The 24,648-nt window shown below is 43.7% G+C and overlaps 2 protein-coding genes across 5 annotated transcripts in view; both read left to right on the top strand.

Annotated features, from left to right (window-relative positions):
• Window positions 1–24,648, top strand: part of LOC308475294 (transmembrane protein 263-like) — a 331,410-nt gene that overhangs the window by 161,026 nt on the left and 145,736 nt on the right. The window contains exon 1 of one of the 4 annotated variants that reach the window (XM_081002361.1): window positions 12,475–12,709. The exons of the other annotated variants lie outside the window; for them this stretch is intronic. The gene's annotated coding sequence lies outside the window, so the exon portion shown is untranslated. Of the gene's footprint in view, window positions 1–12,474; window positions 12,710–24,648 lie in introns of those variants that run through there. 4 annotated transcript variants of the gene reach the window in all.
• Window positions 21,579–22,907, top strand: LOC308475156 (uncharacterized protein). Its single transcript, XM_081002118.1, has 2 exons — window positions 21,579–22,442; window positions 22,479–22,907. Exons 1-2 carry the CDS (start codon window positions 21,582–21,584, stop codon window positions 22,779–22,781), a joined length of 1,164 nt encoding a protein of 387 aa, XP_080858244.1. The 5' UTR covers window positions 21,579–21,581; the 3' UTR covers window positions 22,782–22,907.

Below are 24,648 nucleotides of genomic sequence, written 5' to 3'. Positions count from 1 at the left end.
GGGCCCACATAGCATGTTGTTCAATTAACTGCCAAGGCTTTCTTTGCTGGTGTGCTTTCACTATAGGTTTGTGCTGTGTTGCTATTTCAGCAAACAGTAGAGAAAATCCTTAGTTTCCATTTAATGGTTGCTGCAAAAGGGTGTGTTTGTGTGTTTTAACAACCATAGTTAGCAAGAGAGATGTGAAAAAATTCATGCACCTGCCTTTCCAAACAGCAGTAGTTTACACATACATTAACTCTGGCAGCAAAATTATTTCAATTTGCAACCATTTGTACAGCCAGTTTGCGGGGAGAGTAAAATACTGCTGCTCTTTTTTTAGCTTTGCCTTTATGCTGAGGAGGAAAGTAGTGGGATGTGTGGTGGTGTTGTTTTTTTTTTTTTAAAAAAAAAACATTACTTTGCACAGCATCTAAAGTTGTTAGCTTAGATGAAATATTTGTCACAGCTGCCACCCAAATATTAATATGCTAGCTACTGTTATATAAAGTCAGTGTACACATTATGCAACTCTAAATGCAACCCCTAGTGGGAAGGGTACATGTGGAGAGAGGGGCACCAAAGGCAAGAGAAAATTCTGGACGGGATGTATGCGTGTGGTTGAGTTATTCCTGAGGAGAAGGGTTGTGAGAAGACTTAGAAAGAGAGAGGCATATATTTGTTTTTCATAAACTGGATCACTGTATGCTCTAGAAAATAGCTTGCCTGATTGAGCGGCTACAAAGCTACATAACCCAATTTTCAAATCATGAACTCACCTGTGTGGGAGCCTTGAGCCCACTCACTCTGAGGACTTAGAGATCCCCAATGTCATAAGCAAGCCTAGCACTCTGAACCAGGATGCCAGTCTCCATAGGAAGGCGTGGAGTATATTCTTGTAAATACCCAAGGGCAAAAAACATAAAAACCCGAAGACAGGTTTAGTTTTTGTTTTAGAAATATATATATTAAACATGTTGCTTTTGCCATGAGGATACCACTGTGCCGCCCCTGTGGAAGGTGCTCCAGCTTCCTTGCTATAATGCTTGTGTGTTCTTACATTGTGACTTGGCTCCACCACACGATGTGTATAACCTACCCCTGTTTTACACATGCCCATTGGACCCAGTATTGTTCTTGTCCGCTCAATCCGCCAGAGCCTGTCTTCACATGCAGGGGAAGCCTCTAACTCTTAGAGGATTTGAGACCCATTGGCTACCCTCACCTGGTTAGCCAGCCAGTCTAAGCTATTCCTGGGGTGTGGCCACTGTCACAGGCTGACAGCTCTAGGAGCCACAGGTGAGAGCTACCGTGGGGGACCAAAGATGGGGGTGGAGACCAAAGGTGGACAAACTATCTCAGAAGGAGCCGGACGTGCCTTCCATCAGAGGTACTACCCTTCCCCTAACACCCCATACACTCCATGCAGCAGAAATGTTATTATTTATTGGATCTATGCCACTTCCTACTTCTAAGAAGCCCAGAGCGTCACACTTCCCCCTAATATATGCATTTGGATTGGAGAACAGCACCGTCAAATTCAGGCACATGTGAATTCTAAAGGATATACGTGTTTCAGTTCTCATTTTGTTTCAGAAAGTGCAGGTATGATATTGGCTTTAAATGTGAACTGAAATTGAATTTCTCCCCAATTCTTGGGGCTGACTCAAAATTACAATAGTTATTTTGTAGCTGCTTTGCTCGCATCAAACTGAGTTGTTTATATCTGGTGAAAGGATGAAATAAATGAAAATGTTGTGCGAAACACCAAAGATACTTCGTTTTAAAGTTGACCACAAGGTTTAAAAGTTGTCCCAATCCCTATTTAGTTTTTGGAGGAGGATGGGGGGAAGCAACGCCACATTATCCACATCTTATCAGAAGTCCCATTGAGTGGGACACACACCTGAGTAAATGTGCTGAAGAATCAGCAGAATGTATCAGCGAAACAATGTGCATTTTCACAAAACTGTATCTCCTATTCATGATTATTATTTTTTACATTTAGCCAATATCTCTCAGCAGTCCAAATGAAACTGTTTTAAAGTGAATATGCTCCTTCAAACTCATGAGACCATGCAAGTCCCACTTTGAATAGGTATAGTTATCTTGAAAGACCAGGTGAAGTCTTCTGAAATGGCTTCTTTGTGAAGTGTGCTGGGATTCTTACTATGATATGAACGTTTCTAATTTAGCAGCCAGTTCCAATATTTCCCCCTATACTTTCCACATCTGAAATTGCTCATTTATATGGCACCTATTCTTTCTCTTTCTGCTTGCACTTGTCTGTTGACTTCAGCTGCTGCCTGTGCCCACTCTTCATTTAGATCATTACATTTTGCCAAATGAAAAGAACTTCTCCAAGAATGAAATGTTCACACTTTCTTAGGGCTATGCAGATTAATTCTTCTGTAAAGCAGAAATCGTTAATTGGGAAATAAACTTTAGCTGAGGAAAATGGATAGTGCTGATTCTGCCAATGAATATTCTAACGTGCCTTAGTGGAGGGGTTTTAGAACTTTCTACCTCCAGGGCCCACTTGAGACAGCTGAAAATTACTGAGGCCTATCGGCCACAAAATGGTGGTGCAGGGGCAGAGCCAGTCACAAAATGGTAGCAGGTGCAGGCAGAATTTGGCATATAATCAGCTGGCAGTTACTGATGTCACTTCTGATGAGATTCCATCTTTGGCAATAGTTACATTCTTTGCCACAGTGTTTCCCTTGTGGCAAGGAGTTCCATAGCTCACCTTTCCTCAAGCTAAGTACAGACTTTTGCTCCTGCTAAGGCTTCCCCTTTTAGGCAGAATTTGTTGATCTAGAGGCGGTAAGTGGAAAATAATAATATAATAATAATTTAGTATTTATACTCCGCCCATCTGGCTGGGCTTCCCCAGCCACTCTGGGCGGCTTCCATCAAAATATTAAAATACAGTAATGCATCAAACATTAAAACATAAACCCTAAACAGGTTTTGTTATTTTCTATTTCCCCCTTCCTGCATCCACTGCTGTAATTTCTTCTCCTCTTTCTCCATCCATGCTCAAGTTGTGCCCTATTGCTGCTCACCCCCCCAAACTGTCAGTTTCTTTTATTCCTCCTCCCTAGTCCTTTCACATGCACGTCTTCCTCCTATAACAGCTTTCCTCTGTTCTCCCCTTACTTACTTTCCCTGTTTGTTTGTTTATTATTATTATAAATAAATATGTCACTTTCTAATTTCCTCCAACACCTCCTCTGGCCCTTTTCCCTACCTACACAGCGACACACCAATCTTCTCTAACTCCTGGCCACCTTTACTCGGCAAGGAAGGGGTTATTGGTGCTGACTAGGAGACTAGGCAGGCAAGTGAGGAGGCACTGGGCATGCAGTGGCACTGAGGCCCACCAGTATGTGACCCGAGTCTCACTGGTGGGTCCCAGCCCACACTGCCTTACTGGATCTGAGCTTTTCTGTTTTTCAGGAGGGAGAGACACATCAACACAGTGGAATCTGTGGGCCAGCTCTCGAAATCTATGGTTGCATAAGAATCTGTGCATCGAGCAAATTGAAAATTAAATTAATGACTTATTGTAGTGAGAAGGGAGTTGTGTAGGTGTATACCTGAAAGAAATAAGCCTGAGGGTTTTTTTTATTAAAAAAAATCTTTAACGTATGCAGCAAAAATAATGGCAGCATAGATTCTCTCTCTTGCTATACTTGTAATATCTTAGCACAGAGGAAAACAGATGTGGCAGCCGTTGTTCTAAGGTGTTTCTTCCATAATTAGCCTTAACGGTATGCACAGAAGTACATTTCTTCCCTTCTCCATATATGTGTTTGGATGGTTTAGTGAAAAGATGGTTGTATGAGTATGAGCTGGAAACACAAATTGTATTCAAATCACTGTGTGGTCATTAATGTCTACTAATAATATTGGGTGGAATTCAATGTCACACTATTACAAATGTTTCATCTCTGCAAGCATTTCAGCTTGCCAGATAGAAACAATCTGCCCTCTCCTTACCCTGCATGTTATTCTGGGGGTTCTTCCATTCCCCCCAAAACAATTTAAGGCTCAGAGGGTGGGGAGGGGGAGGAAAGGTGGATTGCACAAGCCAAAGACCTTGTCTCCACCCCCATCGTTCTACCTGGACACTGAGGTCCAGCACCGAGGGCCTTCTGGCGGTTCCCTCACTGCAAGATTCCAAGTTACAGGGAACCAGGCAGAGGGCCTTCTCGGTAGTGGCACCCGCCCTGTGGAACGCCCTCCCACCAGATGTCAAAGAGAAAAACAACTACCAGACTTTTAAAAGACATCTGAAGGCAGCCCTGTTTAGGGAAATTTTAATGTTTGATGCATTACTGTATTTTAATATTTTGTTGGAAGCTGCCCAGAGCGGCTGGGGAGGCCCAGCCAGATGGGCAGGGAATAAATAAATAAATTATGATGGTTATGATTATGATTATTGAGGGCTTCCACTGATGGAGTTTCCTAGGTGAATCTCACTCCTTAATTTTGTATAGTGCCATCAGGCTACTGCACTTTGGGTCCAAGATACTAGATCCTTGTTCTGAGGAGCCTACCATCTGTGACCTGTCTTAATGGAGGGGGAGGAAATAAGCAGAGCTGTACCTAGGCTCCCTTGTGCCCTTAGCAAGGAGCTGCGTTGACCACACCCCGTGCCTTGCCCCCTTGGAGCCCTGTTAGGGAGGGGCCCAGAGAAGCCTATGCACCTCATCTGGCCACCCAGATCAGCTGGGTGGGTGGGCTCCTAGACACTCTGAGCCGGAGTGGAGAGGCGCAGTTTTTGCATCCCACCTAGGCCTGCACCCATGACAGGGGCCATCCTGGCCAACCCCTAGGTATGCCCCTGGAAATAAGTGGGAGCTGAGACAGAAGGAGGGATGGAGGGAGACAGAAACGGGAGGCGGGGGGGGGGAGGGAGAGAGAGAGGGAGCGCTATGAAATGCAATGCTTGAAAACTCCAACCATTTTTTGTCTCTGGCCCCACCCAGCACTGTCATTCTCCCCTTGCAGGTAACTTCCCAGAATATGGCCCTTGACAGAAAAAGATTCCCCATTCTTCCTCCCAGGGCCGTCTTTAGCATAGGCGCCGCCGGGGTGCAAAGATCCACTCAGCACCCCCAAATTTAGTTTAGCCCCCAAATTAATTTTTATTATGCTTATGTCAGACACCACGCTTACACCTTATCTCTTGTTTATGATAGAAGGGAGGAAAAAGAAACACACTTTTTTAACGATTTCTCTAAACGAATTTGAACTGTAAGTGATGAATTAAAGCGTGCCGTTGTGAATGACGCCTCTTTGGTAAATGAGCGCACAAAGTCGAAAGTCCTTTAGTGAAACAGTAGGTATACATTTCGGTAATTTCTAGGTATATATGCCTTCTGTTTTCCTAGCTTAATCAAAATTACTTATTATTTCATAACAGGTAGATAGTTAAGAACTTAGGCGGTTTCAGCGGTGGGTGCCCGGTGCCCCCCAGAATTTGGTGTTCAGGTGCCCCGCACCCCTTGCACCCTTGGGTAAAGATGGCCCTGCTTTCTGCTTTACGCACACCTTTGTAGCTAGTAAGAAAGGAAATCCAAAGATGGATGGCAAATTCGATCGTGAGTGTTGTCTCCACCCTACTCCCAGCTGCATGATACTGTGTTTGCAAGAACTGTTCATATGCCTGGCCTCTTGAAAACTTTAGAGCTGGAATTATTGATGTGTTTATTAGTTCCACATTGTATTACATAGAAAACACTAGTCCACTAATTAGCCCTGAAGTAATTCTAACATCTTATGCAGGCAGAAGTCATATTAATGATAGAACTGGAACGCTGCAGCTATCCTTGGATGCCTTTTATTGGTTTAGGAGTAAAAAGAGGAGGAAGAGATTATGTATTTGTATGTATTTTATTTAAATGTTTTAGTTTTAAATATGATAAACAGTTTGCACCCATTATCCCTCATTAGCATTCCTTTTCTTCTCTTGCTTTCATTTTGATTTCCTCTCTCCCTCTTAATTTACCCCCCTTTTCTATTGCACGCCCTTAATTTCAGCCCATTTTGAAAAGGAAAGGAAACTAGATAGTAAGGGAATTTGTGTCAAAAGTGATCTTCTGGCCTCCTCTTCCTTTATTTTTTATATAGCTCCAGAAAAATGGGGATAGGTTGATTTGAAACTGTCAGGGCCAGTCTTCCTACCATGCGCCACCTTTTCCTTAATAGCCAGATCTAACTACTCCATGATTCAATGGGTGGAATTCACCTTGCTTTCCAATGTTGTAAAATATTTCTTTTTCATTGCTATTAGATTCTCCCTAGCATAGGAGCCAATTCCTAGGGGCCAAGGTCCTTTTGCATCCCCAATAATATATTTAAAGGGAACGGAGCCCTCAAAGTTGATGGGCATTGCCATTCAAATGTTGCGTGCATGTCACGTCATGAGATTAAGGATGCAGGGTGGGGCTTATCTGCTGCCCCCCCAAATATATTATTCAAGTTTGCACCCCTAGCAACTGTTCTTTGGAAAAACCACTATGGTTGCTAATTGTTGGATTCTCTTAGTGTGGCAAAAAGTTGCAATGTGGAGCGCTCACAATCAGGATTTCAGCAAGCCAGCCTCGCCCTCTTCCAGAATACCCTGTCTTTCAAGATACCAAGACAGTGGTACCTGGGGTTAAGAACTTAATTCATTCTGGAGGTCCGTTCTTAACCTGAAACTGTTCTTAACCTGAGGTACCACTTTAGCTAATGGGGCTTCCCGCTGCTGCCGCACTGCTGCTGCGCGATTTCTGTTCTCATCCTGAAGCAAAGTTCTTAACCCGAGTTACTATTTCTGGGTTAGTGGAGTCTGTAACCTGAAGCGTCTGTAACCCGAGGTACGACTGTAAAGAGAGATTAATTCTTTTAAGCTCTTTGATATTTTATCATGATTTAACAGATGTCTTTTCTTGAGTGTTTTTGGTACAGAATATGGTCACTAAAGATATTATGCAGGATGTTTCAGCATCATTAAAGAAGTCTTAGTGTGTAGGCATGAAAAACCTTTGGGAATTTGCTGCAGCGTGTATGTATGTGCTTATATAATATACATACATCCAGTAAACTGTTCTTCCTACCATACTGCAAAAAAACCCTCTCCAGTACAGTGGTACCTCAGGTTACAGACGCTTCAGGTTACATACGCTTCAGGTTACAGACTCCGCTAACCCAGAAATAGTACCTCGGGTTAAGAACTTTGCTTCAGGATGAGAACAGAAATCGCATGGTGGCAGTGTGGCGCCAGCGGGAGGCCCCATTAGCTAAAGTGGTACCTCAGGTTAAGAACAGTTTCAGGTTAAGAACGAACCTCCAGAATGAATTAAGTTCTTAACCCCAGGTACCACTCTACCAGGTTTCTGACACCTATTCATCAGAAGCTCTTCAAGAAGCTTTGTGGTTTCTTATGCATGTGCAGAATAATTTTAGTTCCACCGATTTTAAGAAACATTACGCCCTCAGATGTGACCTCATGTCTCCTTGTCCATTTAGACCACCTTTGCTTCTCATATTTGTATTCCCAGTTAGGTGCTGACAAATCAAAGCACCCCTTTCATCCCTTCTAATTCTTATTAAATGAGTTTCCTCTCTTTGCCACTAAGTAACCTATTGTTTCAATTTACAGTTCATTACATTATGGTTGTCTGGGTTTTTATTAGTAACAGTAGTATTTCTTTTAATCAATTTTTTCAGCCAAGGCTATGTGTTTTAAAAAAATCAATGAGTAAAGACAATACACAATTATTTATATGGCTGTTGCCTCTGTTGTAATGTAATATTATTACCATCTAAATGCTTGCAGAGCGTTCAGGCAGCCAAGGTCTGTGCCACATGCTCTTCACTGCTGGAGCCCTGGAGTATTGTTTTTGAAAGCTGTTTATTCCTAAATACTCCTGATGATAATACAAATGCCACCAATGTGGTTTCAAGCACTACAGAAGAAAGGAACAGAGGGGCTCGTATTGTTTCAGATATGGCACTGAGCCTTCAAAATGTGTCTGGAAGAGAGGCAGGCAGGCAGCAGGGGCTGATTAAGAGAGAAACAGGGTGATAAAACCAAGTAGAAAATTGATCTGCAAAGCTTGCAAGTTTATTTGTAAAATTCCCCTCCAGCGGCAAAGCTTAGCCTCTGAATAAGAATGTTCCACCAAGACTGAGATTAACCCTTGAAAGGCTTGATTGGTCTGATTCCCCTTTGTTTCCCATTAAAGATCTTTTATCTATGCTTCTTACCCTGAAATCCTATGTTTCATTACTAGAAAGTAAGCCACATTGAAATCAGTGGGACTTACTTCTAGGTAAACATCTCTGGAGCAGAAATTCTTTGGCAGCAGGAAGAAATCATCCATAATTTTTGGCATTCGGTGTAGATTCTGAAAGGGAGGTGGAAGAATTCACCTGCAGATGTAAAGCCATTGCTGTAAAAGGCTGGATCAATACCAAAGCAAACAGAACACCCATTTCTTGCATTTTAGAGGTAGGCACAATTACTGGATTGGGGTGGGGGAGCTTATACAGAGCTTATACAAATATCGTTTTTAAGAATTGAATGTGTCTCTGTGTCAACATTATGCTGAACACGCATAAGAGGATCAAGGCCAATAAGCACAATCCTATCTCTGTTGCACATGTTCAGGGTATGTTCAAGTAACATGCCTAAAGAGAAGAGAGTAAATGAGATGCAGAGGGGAAGGAGAATTTTCCTTGGTGCAAAGCAGGGACAGTGAACAGACTGCAAGTTTTGGGTAATGAATTGGGCAGAATATATTTCCTTTTCCTCAAAAAGGAATATTGTGGATCTTTTTTTCAGTAAATAACTGTATTAGAAGTAGCAGCTGTTGAAATAAACTTGCAGAAACAAGCTGGGAGGGCAGAGAGGGTTGTGTGAAATAATTCAGACCTGCTCGTTGTTGTTTTTTACTGCTGAGTTCAGTGTGGGTTGCTTGAATGTCTTTGAAATGCTGCATCAGTGTTGCTATTGGCTGTTGCCACTAGCTTCCCTTGCCTGACTGGCATGCAAGGTGTTTGCCTTTCAGTCTGGGGCATATTCATATCTGTGTCATCTGCCACCCACTAGCAGAAGAAGCAGTGAGCATCTGTTAAGCACAGTGTTAACTCTCCAAAAGTGTAATGTGCCCAGCAAGGCTCTGGCATAAAAACCTAGGGAATCTTTGCCTAAACATGGGAAGAAACACACGTAGATATGTAGGAAGAGTAATACAAGGGACACTTTTGATGTAAAAATGAAATGCATCGTTTGGTTGAGGTCTGAAAGCAGACAACCATATCTGGCATGCACAAAACACACACACCCTCTTTATCAGTAAGGCATCAGCGTTCTTTTTAACCATGGGATTAATTTGGGTATATTCACTATTTTAACACACATGGAATAAGACCAGCTGTGTTTGTAATGAGTCAAGAAAGATATGGGGTGGAATGCAACATAGCAATAGCACTAAGGAGATTGTTCCATCAGCCCTGCATTTGTGTCTGCCCAAGGGGCAATGGTCTCCCCTCTCCTCCCACCCCCATTGTTCTGATGGTTCTCCAACCCCCCTAGAGTGGACTTGAAGGAGGCACAGGGGGCTCGCAGAGGGTGTGGGAAGCCCTGTTGCACGGGCAAGAGGCCTTGTGCTGGCTTCTGCCAGCAGGACCAGGTGGCTGAATCCAGCCCATAGTTTTCTGCAACACATAAATGCACTACAGTCAGCTTTGCCTGTGACTTTCTCCAGTCAGGAGGGTTTAGGGTGGAAATAAACTTTGCCCCCTGCCCCAGAAAGTAATGAAAGGACAGGGCCACGATATCTGATCTGCCTGAAAAATCTTATTTCCACAGCTTCCTAATGCAACTGTCCTTTGGATGTTTTTTAAAAAAGCCCTAAGTTGAATGTCAGTGGAGATGGAAATACTCCGACTGTTTTCTGTATGTATCCATTTTTAATCCATGATTTGCGGCCATTCATTATCTTTTGCAGAGATTGCCCTGTTTACAGGACTCTTGTCTTCTTGTGAGCCGCACAGACCAATTTGCCTAGTGCTCTAATATGCCGCTCATCCGCAGCCCACTTCTAAGCAGTGAAAGTTTGAGGGAGGTGGTCTCATCCAGGCTGCCATTTCCTTTGGGAAAAGGTCACAGTGAGCTTGTGGCATTTTGTAAAACTGGAGATTCATCTCATTAACACTCAACCAGATTTTGCTCCCCTATCAAAGTTGGCCCATGGGGAGTGGGGGGCGGGGAACAAGCCTCTGGCTGACCCACTGGATCCATTTTCCCATGCCTGCTTTACGCAAACCAAAGTAGCACATTCTTTAAGGAGTGGGGAGAGAAAGATTAAGCCCCTTTCCAAAACAGTCCCATTTACCATAATTGAAAAAGCTGGTTTCCATATTGTTGTTTGCATCCGCCTGACTTGTGAGACAATGGAAGAATGCACCTTTGGAGGGAAAGTCAAGCCACTGGAGAGTTATAGCACCTGCTATGGCTGCAGACTGATATGGGAGAGACATGTTTTATGGCAGGTGGGGCAGGTGAAGGCATCCAGTTTTTGCTGCTGCAGGTGCACCAGGGCGTTTCTTCTCTCTCTAATCCACCAAGTTAAACATGTCCAAGTAGTTTGACCTCCTTAACAGTCTCTTTTAACAAAAACAGAGTCGCAGAATTGAGGGGAATCCTTGTGAGAGCATTCAAATCAACTCCAATCACATAACAATTGCACGGTAATGCTTTTTTTGCCAACTCAAGTGCATATGAAGTGTTCCTCAATGAATAGAGAACCTGATTTATTTTTTATTTATTTTTTACACTATCATAAATAGCATGTTTTAAAATTTAAATTCTCAGAGCTATTTGTCAGTTTAGTAGCCATTTCTTGTCATTTTGTTTATGCTAGAGACAAGGAAAATCAATGATGGCATTCACAGCAGACATCTAAGATATGCAGATCAAATCTAGGACATTAAAATTCAAATTCCATGGACCATCTTCTCTTTCTTTCTTTCTCTCTCTCTCTCTCTCTCTCAAATACACACACTCCCCCCTTCATCTTCCTCTGTCTCCTCTCACTTTATCTGGTGAGGGGGAACTGTTGCCATAGCAATAACATCTTAAAGTTTTCCAGAAGTGCTAGAGGAATAATTTTCTTTCCTGCTCCTCCTTAACAGTTCAGGAAAATGGAGCTTATTACAGAGAAAATTCTTTTTCTTTGTGATTTAATCGGAGATGAGCCGAGTATTTTGCAGTCTCGAGGAAAGTTGCCTTCTCTGTGATGAAAAACCCAGCTGGGCTGCCCACTGCTGCAATTGGTCTGACCTAAAATGGCTTGTGTCTCTTTTGTTGCTGATTTGGACAGTAGGATTTTGACCAGCCAGCAGATTCTAAATGGGAGAAGAGAGGAGGGCAGGCTACAAGCCACCCACAAAATAGGTAAACCTACTGAGATAAACAGACTGAGCAGCAGAGAGTACAAACAGATCTAATGTCTCCCACTTCTGCGACAGCTGTGGTGTATGTATTCTGCTTCTGAAGAAAAACAGTTTTGGGCATCCATTTTGGGTGGGCTCCACATGCCTCGTAAAGAAGGCGAGGGGCATGATTGGAGTCATCCTGTATCTGTATTCAACAAGCAGCCCCAGCACCTGTAAGCTCTTAGGCAGTGTTCCTCAGTGGCTGTGTCCATGATACTTTATCCCATGTGCTCAAGATTCCTGTCTTTCTTCTTATTCCAGACTTACTCTTTTATAGGCAGGTCTCCATAAATCACTCAGGCCTAATGAAAGCCATAAGCAAGTGTTTAAGCACTCTGGGAACTATAGTTCAATCAGTGGAATAGGGGAGGCCTCCTAACAACTCTCAGCACCCATAGCAAACCACAGTTCCCAGAATTCTTTGGGGGACACCATGACTGTTTAAAATGGCATGGTACTGCTTTAAATGTATGATATGGATGGGGCCATTGTTTCACTAGGAACCCAAGCTGATCTTGCTAGCCTGAAGTTGTGCCATCAGTTGTCCTTTCTCATCCCTCATGTATTGTTTCAGGAGGTTGTTTTCCAAATCTACAATTGCTTCAGTTGCATTTTTTGTTTCTTATAATTCAACACCTGTTGACCTTCCACTTAAAACTTGGCAAGACGACAGGGAGGAGGCGAGGGGTGTAGCCAGGACTGAGAAACATTGGGGCAAGTACGGGATGGAGAAGGAAGAACTCACAGGGTGATGGGGAATGGTGAAGGGATGGGGATCCGTGCACAGGAACCAGAACCCATAACCAGAGCCAGAGAGGCCCCTATCTCCATGACCACAGTGGGCTCTGAGGTGGGAGGAACACTCTAGAAGGCTGAGGCAATCGAGGGCCCACAGCCCAGCTTCCTAGTGCTAGAAGAGGCGTGTGATTCCTCAGCTAGAGTAGGTTTAGCACAGGTGAAGGTCCCATGCCTCATCAAAGCCCAGATGCTGCAATAGGCAGAGCTGAACTGCTGTTACTCAACTGCCCATGTTGAGGGACCTTGTTTTGGATGTTGTTGGACCTCTACCGGACTGGGTTTGGGGTTTGATTCTGGGCTGTATCCTGACTGCTGGACTTCAGACTTGGCTACTTGGATCGACCTTGGACTGTGTTTCCTGACCTTTGGATTTTGCTTGTGTGGCTTGACTTCCAGACTTTGAACTTTGGACGACATGCTGACTTGTTGCCAGGTAGGCCCAGGCGTTCAAAACACAAGATCTTTTTTACACTTGGAATTGTATTTCTGTTTGAGAATAGTATATGTGGTACATAGCTGTCAACTTTTCCCTTTTCTTGCGAGGAATCCTATTCGGAATAAGGGAATTTCCCTTTAAAAAAGGGAAACATTGACAGCTCTGATGTGGTATCCCCAGAATCCAAGGCAAATGATGGAAACAGTTTTCTATATATTCCTAATTCTTAGAGGATAGTATCCTTTTTTTCTGACCTGTTTTGGTTGGGGTTTTTTCTCTTCGTGGAGTTATTACTTTGGACTATTGCTGGTTGGTTTAGGACTAATGGACAGTCCTGCTTCAGGAGCAAATGGGAAGAGCTGACAAGAAAGGTCAATTGAATGTTTGTCTTTAAAGTACACCTCACTTAATATTCTCCTCACTACTCTCACATTTAATTATAGGTTTTGGCATTGTTTTGGTTTTGCTAGGTAAAGCATAAGGATGGAATTATCCAATTCTTGCATCCTAGAAATGATTTCATTTTTTTATTTCTGTCCCAAGTGTTGATATAAAACATTCATGTTATTTTTTTTCACCTACAATGTTTGCTTTAGCAACCTGTTTTTCAAATATGCAACTATTTCAGAAGCATTTTGTGCTTTAATAATTCAGTCACCCATTGACTTTTCACTTAAAACCTGGCTAGCCCCTTTTTAACACTTCAAATATATAATTGGCTCAGGGCCAGTTTACACATTTCTTTCCAAGTCTGTAAAATCTGCACACAGTGACTTTACCACCTCATTTATCTGAAATAGCTCCTGTGTGACATATTTTCAGAGATGCCGTATCAGAGAAAATGCTAGGTTTGAAATATTTTCTCTCATATTGTAAGTTCTGCAATTTTTATGTGGGGGTTCTTTCAGGTGGGGGAGGAAAGCTGCCCCCATAAGAAAAATTTAAGTCAACTTTACCATCTCATAAAGGACCATACCACATTTAAAGGATATGGTATCTCCTGGACCCAAGATTTTGCCATCTGTGGGGCAGGATGCACTCAAAATCATTGTAGACAGTGGTTTGGTAGATGATATATGTTTGTGTGGAAATGAGTGAAATGGGTGTGTATGTGACAGCAGACTACGGGGGAGAGTGGATGTATGAGAGGGAATGGGTATTTGCTGTCTATGAGGAGGATGAAGGGAGAGAGATTGAATCTTTGTGTGAGGACGAGTGAGGCTAGGGTTGTTATGAGGCACTGCAAAGAAAGAATATGTGCCAGAAGTGTGTCACTGGGTGGAGCAGAGTTACGGTACTAGCCTAGTTTCCTGGCTGGTGGGTTGCTGCTGCTTACTAGGAGAGAGAGAAGGGAGGGACAAGATGCCACAGAGGTTGGCATAGTGCGAACACATGGGCAGGAGTAATAGAATGGATGTGTTGGTGCATGTGCACCATGCTTTGGATTCTTAGATCACGGACTGCAGTTTCTTGAAGATGGACTTCTGGCAAGCGATGGGCTGCACCTCACAATGGTTGGGAGGAATGTTTTTGCCAAAAATCTCAGAAACCTCATCAGGAGGGCTTTAAACTGACTAATGTGGGGGAGGGAGACAGTGTTCCTGAAGGTAGGAGTCTATCAACTGATGAAGATGATCATCCAAATGTCATAGACCAAATGGAGCAAACAGCACGCAGACCTAGTGGTGGGAGGAAAAAATCCTTAAATAAGAGACACAGGGGAATGATTAATGGACTTCAATGTCTGTACACTAATGCGCAAAGCATGGGAAATAAACAAGATGAGCTTGAGCTCTTGGTACAGCGAACTAAATATGACATAATAGGCATCACTGAAACCTGGTGGGATAAGTCCCACGATTGGAATGTAATAATGGAGGCATACAATCTATTTCAGAGAAACAGACCAGACAAGAAAGGAGGAGGAGTGGCGTTATATGTCAGGGATGTGTATACCTGTGAAGAGATCCAAGATTTAGAACCTCAAAGCCAAAGTGAGAGCATTTGGGTCAAAATTAAGGGAGAGAAGAATAACAGTGACCTCATTGTGGGAGTTTACTATAGATCCCCAAGCCAAATGGAGGACATAGACGATGCCTTCCTGGAACAGATGGCCAAGCATGCAAAAGGAAGGGAGATAGTAGTAATGGGGGACTTCAATTACCCGGATATTTGTTGGATGTCAAACTCAGCCAAGAGCATAAGGTCAAACAGATTCCTCACTGGCCTTGCAGACAACTTCATTGTCCAGAAAGTGGGAGAAGCAACAAGAGGAACAGCCATTTTAGATCTGGTCCTAACCAATGTTAATGACCTGGTTAGTGGGGTAGAAGTGGAAGGATCATTAGGCACGAGTGATCATGCTCTTCTGAAGTTTACTATACAGCGGAAAGGAGCAGCCAAGCATACTAGGACTCAATTTCTTGACTTTAAGAAAGCTGACTTCATAAAACTTAGGGAAGTGCTGGGTGAGATCCCATGGACAGTAATACTAAAAGGAAAGGGAGTTCATGATGGCTGGGAGTTTGTTAAGAGGGAGATAGTAAAAGCACAACTTCAGGCAATACCAAAGAGACAGAAACATGGAAGGTGCCTAAAGAAGCCAGGGTGGCTATCTAAAGAACTTTTAACTGAGTTAAGATTAAAAAAGGATGTGTACAAAAAATGGAAAAGGGGGGAAACCACCAAAGAGGAATTCAAACAAATAGCCAGCACGTGTAGACACAAAGTCAGAAAAGCTAAAGTACAGAATGAACTCAGGCTTGCTAGAGAGGTTAAAAGCAACAAAAAAGGCTTTTATGGGTATGTTCGTAGCAAAAGGAAGAACAAAGAAACAGTGGGGTTACTCAGAGGAGAAGATGGTGAAATGCAAACAGGGGACACAGAAAGGGCTGACAATGCCCAACCTGAAGAATTTGGAGCAAATGATTCAGCAGAGGAAACACAGCCCAGAATAACTAAGGAGATAGTACAAGAATACTTGGCTAGTTTAGATGTATTCAAGTCTCCAGGGCCAGATGAACTGCATCCAAGAGTATTAAAAGAACTGGCAGATGATCTCAGAACCACTGGCAGTCATCTTTGAAAATTCCTGGAGAACAGGCGAAGTCCCGGCAGACTGGAGGAGGGCAAATGTTGTCCCTATTTTCAAAAAGGGGGAAAGAGAGGACCCAAATAATAATAATAATAATAATAATAATATTTATTACGGCCATAGGCCCATAATAATTACCGCCCAGTTAGTTTGGCATCAATACCAGGGAAGATTCTGGAGCAGATCATTAAGCAAACAGTCTGTGAGCACCTAGAAAGGAATGCTGTGATCACCAATAGTCAGCATGGATTTCTGAAAAATAAGTCATGTCAGACTAACCTGATATCGTTTTTTGACAGAATTACAAGCCTGGTAGATGAAGGGAACGCAGTGGATGTAGCCTACCTTGATTTCAGCAAGGCATTTGACAAGGTGCCCCATGATATTCTTGTAAAGAAGCTGGTAAAATGCGGTCTTGACTATGCTACCACTCAGTGGATTTGTAACTGGCTGACTGACCGAAGCCAAAGGGTGCTCATCAATGGTTCCTCTTCATCCTGGAGAAGAGTGACTAGTGGGGTGCCACAGGGTTCTGTCTTGGGCCCGGTCTTATTCAACATCTTGGATGATGGACTCAAGGGCATCCTGATCAAATGACACCAAACTGGGAGGGGTGGCTAACACCCCAGAGGACAGGATCACACTTCAAAACGACCTTGACAGATTAGAGAACTGGGCCAAAACAAACAAGATGAATTTTAACAGGGAGAAATGTAAAGTATTGCACTTGGGCAAAAAAAATGAGAGGCACAAATACAAGATGGGTGACACCTGGCTTGAGAGCAGTACATGTGAAAAGGATCTAGGAGTCTTGGTTGACCACAAACTTGACATGAGCCAACAGTGTGACGCGGCAGCTAAAAAAGCCAATGCAATTCTGGGCTGCATCAATAGGAGTATAGTATCTAGATCAAGGGAAGTAATAGTGCCACTGTATTCTGCTCTGGTCAGACCTCACCTGGAGTACTGTGTCCAGTTCTGGGCACCACAGTTCAAGAAGGACACTGACAAACTGGAAGGTGTCCAGAGGAGGGCAACCAAAATGGTCAAAGGCCTGGAAATGATGCCTTATGAGGAACGGCTAAGGGAGCTGGGCATGTTTAGCCTGGAGAAGAGGAGGTTAAGGGGTGATATGATAGCCATGTTCAAATATATAAAAGGATGTCACATAGAGGAGGGAGAAAGGTTGTTTTCTGCTGCTCCAGAGAAGCGGACACGGAGCAATGGATCCAAACTACAAGAAAGAAGATTCCACCTAAACATTAGGAAGAACTTCCTGACAGTAAGAGCTGTTCGACAGTGGAATTTGCTGCCAAGGAGTGTGGTGGAGTCTCCTTCTTTGGAGGTCTTTAAGCAGAGGCTTGACAACCATATGTCAGGAGTGCTCTGATGGTGTTTCCTGCTTGGCAGGGGGTTGGACTCGATGGCCCTTGTGGTCTCTTCCAGCTCTATGATTCTATGATTCTATGACCTTTCTTCTGCCTTGCCTCTCCTCTCTTGGAAATCAACAGCAACCCACCTGCCAGAAAGCAGTGCTACCCTACTAAATGACCTGCTTCTGAAATGTACATATTACTTTCCTCCAGAGGGAAGAATTATAAACAATGGGTGGGAACTGCAGGGAAACAGATTTTGAGTAAGCATTGGAGAAAATAATAAGGCAGAGCTTTCCAAACTGTGTGTCATGACACATTAGCGTGTCAGCTGCAGTGTATAGGTTTGTCGTGCGAAAGCTCCTCTCGGAACTGGAATGGGGTTAGTTTAATCTCCAGTTTGCTATCAAAACTGAATTGTTGTGTCGTGAAATGATGTCTAAAATTTTTGCCACCAACATGAAAAGTTCGAAAAGCTCTGCAGTAAGGGGCTGTTCAACAGTAGAGCAGTCTGCCTTGAGAGACAGTGGGCTTTCCTCTACTGCTGGTATTTATGCAGGGACCATGAATCAGGGATGTTGTTGCATTCTTCATTGTAGATCCTGCATGGAGCTGAACCAGATGACCCCAAGGCCCCTTCCAATTTGATCATCCTATGAACTATTTTTTTCTTTTCTTTTTTGCAGCTTTCCACTTTTCATGGTAGTGTATAGTTAATATGGATTTAAATTTTCCTCCTTCTGAAGCCTATCGGAATTTGTATGCATGTAGTAATGTCGTGCTGAGTCCTACATTGAAAAGATGATGAACTCTAGTATGTCCCAATATTTCTCTCATCTACTTTTTAAAAAGTTTAAAAGTCTAAGCTCTTACTTAAAAATACCCCCATATTTCCAATTCTCATGGAATCTTTTAACATTCATTTTGACAACCTCATTTTATATAAAGAAAGATCACATCTGTATCACTGTTGGAAATTTCCACACTGGCTGCGGTACAGATTTAAGCACTGTGCTTTAATTATAGCTATAGCCCTCTAGTTAGACGGAGAGGCCTGTGGGCATCCTCTTTCAATCCTGATACATATTTAGTGGATTAGGATGTAGTGGCTGAAATTTGCTACAGTCTGAAGCAGGGCAAAGAAGGCCTCAGCACAGGCATCAGTAGCTTTTCACCAGGTCTGCAAGGCAGATCAGTTCAGCTCTCTGGGCTGCAGATTTTAGAGGAGGGTCACCAAGAAAACGTTTCTCTTCACCCAAACACATGCTTAGAGACTGTGGGATGCCAGCAGCTCGCAAGGAGCATCTGGCCTACCAGATGATTTTCTTCAGTGCCCAGGATCCTGCCTGCCATTCTAGATGGCTCTATACTGCATCTCTGTGGAGTATTATTCCTGTCACAGTCATTGATGGCATCATCAGTTTGTACTATGTGACTGAGTGCACATCTCAGAGATCAATAGGAGACCAGAGGAGCCTAGGGTGTGGCAATAAGAGACAGCTGTCTTGAAGGAAAAGGAATGCTAGCTGCTGCAGTAAGCAGGTGTAAGCAGTGTAGGTAAATGCATGCCTGTCCTCATTGGAGGTGGCCAGTGCTGGTAACGGCATCTTATTCAGGAAGTGCTTAATCTGGTCACAGCAGCACCTTTGGCAGTTTCTACTGCCAATGTATACAGTCTTCCCTGGCATTAGAAGACTATCAACCCTGTTTTAGAAGAAGTAACTCCCAGCATTGCATTGGTTATTATGTAGTTCAAATTTGTCAAGAAGAATCCTGCTCTAGCTGGATTAGTAATTCTTCTACTGTTTTCACTGGAAGCAGTCCTGAGGAGGTCAGGGACTTCCCTTGCCAACTGCCTCATTTGTAGCTGTGTTGGCCACTGTTACCATAAAGCACCAATGCTGCAGCAAGCAAAGGCTCTAGCAGCTCAGCCAGCTGCTTGTGGCTGGAAAGCCAGACAGGATGTTTGTGACTGTTGCCATGGGAACAAAGGGGCAGTCCATTCTGTACTGAGCACCGGATGTTAGCTCAGTGTGTGTGTGTCATATGACCCGTACTGGATGTACTTGGGAGGAGTTTCTTCTTGCTGTTGTTGAGTGCAGACATGATTCTCTGTACTGATGTAAGAGGCAGAAATAAATGATGTAAATAGTTTTCTGTCTGCTTCTTTCCCCTCCCTGGGGACACCAAAGGGGAGAGAGGAAGAACGGTGTGTTCCTCTCATACATCTGAAAAGAATCGCCGGACCTCGCCTGCTTATCAGCAGAGTGGAGACGCGGGGAGGTCGACAGGAATATCTGCCGGTGCCTACGCTGTGGCACATTCCTCTGACCCAGGCAGAATTCCAACAGTGGCAGCCTTCGGATGGTTGCGATTCATCGGACATCTGCATGAGAGGCTGGTGGATTGTCCTCCTCTGCTCCAAGGAGGAAGAGAAGCGTCTGAAAGAAGCCAGAGGCTCCACAGACAGCTGATGGAAAGAAGAGGTGTTTTCCAGAGCAACAACGTTCAAGGTATGCTGCATTTCGGGCTAAAAGTGTGAACGCAGGAAGATTAATTCACTGGTTCACGGGGAGCTGCGTTTTGGAAAAACAAAAGCTCCGGGAGAAGAGGCCTGCAGCTTGAAGGCTGAAGCCTGCATTCCACAAATTTTTGTGGTAGATAAGATGTCTTATTGAAATGCATTGTTGCTAGGTAACGGTCCTGGAAAGTTACTGGCAAAGGGGCTGGACTCTGCGTGTAAGCCTGGGAAAGCGAAACAAAACCAGAGAATGTTTTGGCTACAAGTTTTCAAGCTCTTGGAAGGGACTTTTCAATAGCAGCCTGAGTTTAGCTGCCAGGTGCAAAGAGTGTAAACAATTTGCAGTTTGCTGCGTGAGAAAGAAAAAAAACAACTGTTGGATTTTACAGTTTGTTTGACATTGTGAGCTGGAGGCTTGGCTTCAAGATGGATGCCAAGAAAGGGGGAGGTTTGCCTTGCCCACCTCCCTTAACCAATGACAATTATTCATCTTGGTCTGTAAAGATGAAGGCCCTGCTGCAGAATCAGAGGCTTTTTGATGTAATTGAAAACCCCATCCCTGCAGCACCAACCAGAGGTTGGGAGTCACAGAATGTAAGGGCCAGGACTGCTATAATTCTGTGTGTCTCAGATGATCAGTTGGTGCATGTTCAGCATTTAGAAAATGCGAAAGAGGTTTGGGACACGCTGCGTACAACGCATCAGAGAGATGCTGGTTCTTCAGCGTTGCTGTATTTTGAGAAATTGACCAATCTGAGACTTGCGCCTGATGGAGATGTTCAAGCGCACCTGACAGAAATGAAGTTTCTGCGTCAACAGATGGTGGAACGCAATTTCCGTCTTCAGGAGGAAGTGTTTTGCTTCATGATGATAAACAGCCTTAGCCGCACCTACAAGGTTGTTGCCAGTCAGCTTGGTTCCCTACCGGCCGCGCAGCTGACCGCGGAGAGAGTTTGTGCTGTGGTCCTGAATGAACACGACAGACTTGCTGCACTGGAAGAAAAAGACAGGGGGAGGGAAGAACAGAGTTCTAATTCCCCCACTGCTGATGCTACTGGAGAGCATGGTGTAGCATTGAGTGCTGTCCGATGCTACAATTGTGGACAGACTGGGCATCTACAGCGAAACTGTAAGAAGCCGCGCCAGTCAAGAGGAGCAAAGAGCAGCTCTACGAAGCCTGAGGCGTCAGGCAAAAGCCGTACCAAGTGCCGGGTGAAACCTGCAAAGGCTATGATGGCGAAAGGAACCACGCCAGATGTTGGGAACTCGTTCATAATCGACACGGGCTGTACAAAACATTTGTGCCCGCACAGAGGACTGTTTTCGACGTTGAAGAAGCAAAGCTTCACTGTGAAACAGGCCAACGGTCAGGAGTTGGAAGCAACCGGAATTGGGACTGTGTATCTTGAAAGTCTGAACTTGACTATAAATGATGTTTACCTGGTTCCAGAACTGAGATTTAATCTGCTGAGCGTGTCGCAGATTGCAAAGAAAGGACTGAAACTGTCCTATGATGCTAAAAGCTGCAAGATCTACAAAGATGGAGAACTGTTTCTTACTGCCAAAGAGAAAGATGGACTGTATTTGTTGACTTTTGATCAAAGTGATTACATGAAATGTAATTCTTCTGTTTCTAACAAAATCTCTCTCGCAGGTGTGACCAGTGTGAGCACCAGGAAGGTGACCAAGACCAAGAAGGTCGACAGAGCATTTCAGCGGGTGTATGCTGATGTGATTGGTCCTCTAGAACCATCTAGAGGCAGTGCAAAGTATTACCTTTTGTGTGTGGATTGTTTCACTAATTATTCTTGGGTTTATATGATGGAGAAACCACAAGAAACTTTAGAAAAGTTTCAGGAGTTTTGTGACAAGGTTAAAATTATGCATGATGCTAACATTGATTGTCTTTTCACAGATGAGAAGCAAGTTTTTCTGTTACAGAAGTTTCAGAAGTTCCTGGATGGAAAAGGGATAGACCACAAAGTTGCAGTTTCGCAAGAAGCGTGGAACAGGGGGGTCTGTGTGAGGGTGAACAAAGAATTGCAAAAGGGGATGAATGCGCAATTGCTGAGTTCACATTTGCCACATGAATATTGGGCCGAATCGCTAGCGTCCTATCTTCATGTGTGGTTGAGAAAGGTCTCAACAGAGTTGGGATGTTCTCCTTTTGAGAAGCTGTTCAATAGAAAACCTTCTGTTGCCTATTTTAAGGTTTTCGGGTCTCATGTGAGAACAGAAGCTCCAGGTGGAGTAAAGAATGCCAGAGGCATTTTTGTGGGTTATGAAAAAGGTCTCTACAGAGTAATTTTGTCTGAATCTGGTCAGGTGATTCTCACAAAGTTTCTAGAGAGTGCTCCTGAACAGGAGAGGTTGATTGTTCACGCATTTCCCACAGAGGATTCTGATGATGATGAGTTTGATCTTATTGAGTTCAGTAGTACTGATGATGACAGCGATAGCTCAGACAGCTCAGTTGTCACAATCATTGAGAGGAAATCTCACATAATGACTAGACCCTCAGAAGAGGAGGATGAACCATTGATTAAGCTTAGTACTGGTTCTCCAGAGAGTCCAAAGGTTGAACCAGTGAGCACAGAGGATCAGAACCTCTTACGTAGGTCTGAGAAAGCAACGAAGGGTGTACCACCCAAGAGGTATTCAAAGGAGTTTGCTAACCTTGCATATGTTGCTATTGTAAACGACCAAGGACAGATTGAAGCTGTGTCTGAGTCAGAGACGAAGGCACAACAGAGAGTTCTTAACCGAGGTAATGCGAAGTCACACAACCAGAGAGGTACATTGGTTAAACCAGTGGCGGGTAGTTCCAAGGGTGGAACTGAAACAACAGGGGAATGTTATAAATATAACAACTGTTTGTTTTCTTCTCTGGATGACGCTTTGCTCGCAGCACACATTGATACTTTAGGGGGAGTATGTTACCATAAAGCACCAATGCTGCAGCAAGCAAAGGCTCTAGCAGCTCAGCCAGCTGCTTGTGGCTGGAAAGCCAGACAGGATGTTTGTGACTGTTGCCATGGGAACAAAGGGGCAGTCCATTCTGTACTGAGCACCGGATGTTAGCTCAGTGTGTGTGTGTCATATGACCCGTACTGGATGTACTTGGGAGGAGTTTCTTCTTGCTGTTGTTGAGTGCAGACATGATTCTCTGTACTGATGTAAGAGGCAGAAATAAATGATGTAAATAGTTTTCTGTCTGCTTCTTTCCCCTCCCTGGGGACACCAAAGGGGAGAGAGGAAGAACGGTGTGTTCCTCTCATACATCTGAGAAGAATCGCCGGACCTCGCCTGCTTATCAGCAGAGTGGAGACGCGGGGAGGTCGACAGGAATATCTGCCGGTGCCTACGCTGTGGCACATTCCTCTGACCCAGGCAGAATTCCAACATGGACATACAGATCAGTATGAGTACTATAGTCTTTGCCACATTGTGGGTACAATATGCCCTGTTCTTCTTCTTTGAAGGAAGGGTGTTAGTCCTAGTTTGCTTGAATAGATGGAGAAATGACTACAGTTGTAGGAAGTGATAATATCATTATGTGCATGTTTCTGTTCCACCACAGGAGGTATGCAAAGTTCTGCAAGTTACCGTGTTTGCTTTTTTTAGCAATAGAATTTTAAAATAAATTACTCTTCCCCTCCTAAAATGTATTCTATTGCCATAAATCTGTGAGTTTCCCTGTCTAAAATAGGGATAATACCTTCTTGGGATATTTGACAATTGGTAGTGAGAGCTGGACCATAAAGAAGGCTGATCGCCGAAGAATTGATGCTTTTGAATTATGGTGCTGGAGGAGACTCTTGAGAGTCCCATGGACTGCAAGAAGATCAAACGTATCCATTCTTAAGGAAATCAGCCCTGAGTGCTCAGGGTGGAAGGACAGATCCTGAAGCTGAGGCTCCAATACTTTGACTACCTCATGAGAAGAGAAGACTCCCTGGAAAAGACCCTGATGTTGGGAAAGATGGAGGGCACAAGGAGAAGGGGACGACAGAGGACAAGATGGTTGGATAGTGTTCTCGAAGCTATGAACATGAGTTTGACCAAACTGCGGGAGGCAGTAAAAGACAGGAGTGCCTGGTGTGCTCTGGTCCATGGGGTCACGAAGAGTCGGACACGACTAAACGACTAAACAACAACAATCAAGCTCTGGTTTAAGTAATGCCAGTCATACATGAAGTAACTCTGTACCAATCTCTTTATTTGAGAATGTTTGATTACAAATCAATGTACAGGGAGTGAAGCAATATATGTCATTCCATGCTCTTTTTCCAGCGCTTAGCGCCACTCCCTGCCTTTGCATTTACATCCCTTTGAAAGGTCCATGTCTCCCACAATCATCTGATGATAATGTAGAAGGTGAGGTGCAACATTTCTAAAAGGGCTCCCTTGCTTGGCTTTCCAGTATGCAGACTTGATTTTACTTAGTTACAGTTCAATTCTAATCACATCTACTCAGAAGTAAGACCTATTGAATTCAGTGGGACATACTCCCAGGTAAGCAGGGTTAGGAATGCAGCCTTTCCCAAAGCGATTTACATGAATTCAAAATTAAAACACCTTGAAGAAAAGAGACAGGATGGCTTTAGCATCAAAATGAAAGGCTACCCAGATTAAGGATGAATGCCTTGCTCCATACTCAAGGCCACAGTGGACATGTATCCTAAGCAATATTTAAGTTTTTAATAGACTTGGAGATACATAATGGAGAAGGGGAAACAGAATAGTGTCCCAAGCTGCTGCTGTCTTAGGTAAGCAGAAAGATATGCCTTATACAAAGTCAGATCAATGATCCACCTAGTTCTGCAATGACAGGCAATAGTTCTCTAGGATTTCAGAAGGAGTCTTTCCCAGCCCCACCAAGATGCCATAGATTTAATGTGACACCTTTTGCATTCGAAGCAGATGCTGTATCACTGAGCTATGACCC

This window comes from Podarcis pityusensis (assembly GCF_964106645.2).
Source record: "Podarcis pityusensis genome assembly, chromosome: 1".
In the NCBI taxonomy this organism is placed as follows: Eukaryota; Metazoa; Chordata; class Lepidosauria; order Squamata; family Lacertidae; genus Podarcis; species Podarcis pityusensis.
The sequence above is the reverse complement of the archived record's forward strand: the minus strand, read 5'-3'. Positions and strand labels throughout refer to the sequence as shown.

Coding starts and splice junctions, on each gene's coding strand:
- LOC308475156 (XM_081002118.1), top strand. CDS start 21,582: ATGCATGATGCTAACATTGATTGTCTTTTCACAGATGAGAAGCAAGTT. Junction 22,443..22,478: donor TGTCTGAGTCAGAGACGAAG/GCACAACAGAGA, acceptor GGTAATGCGAAG/TCACACAACCAGAGAGGTAC.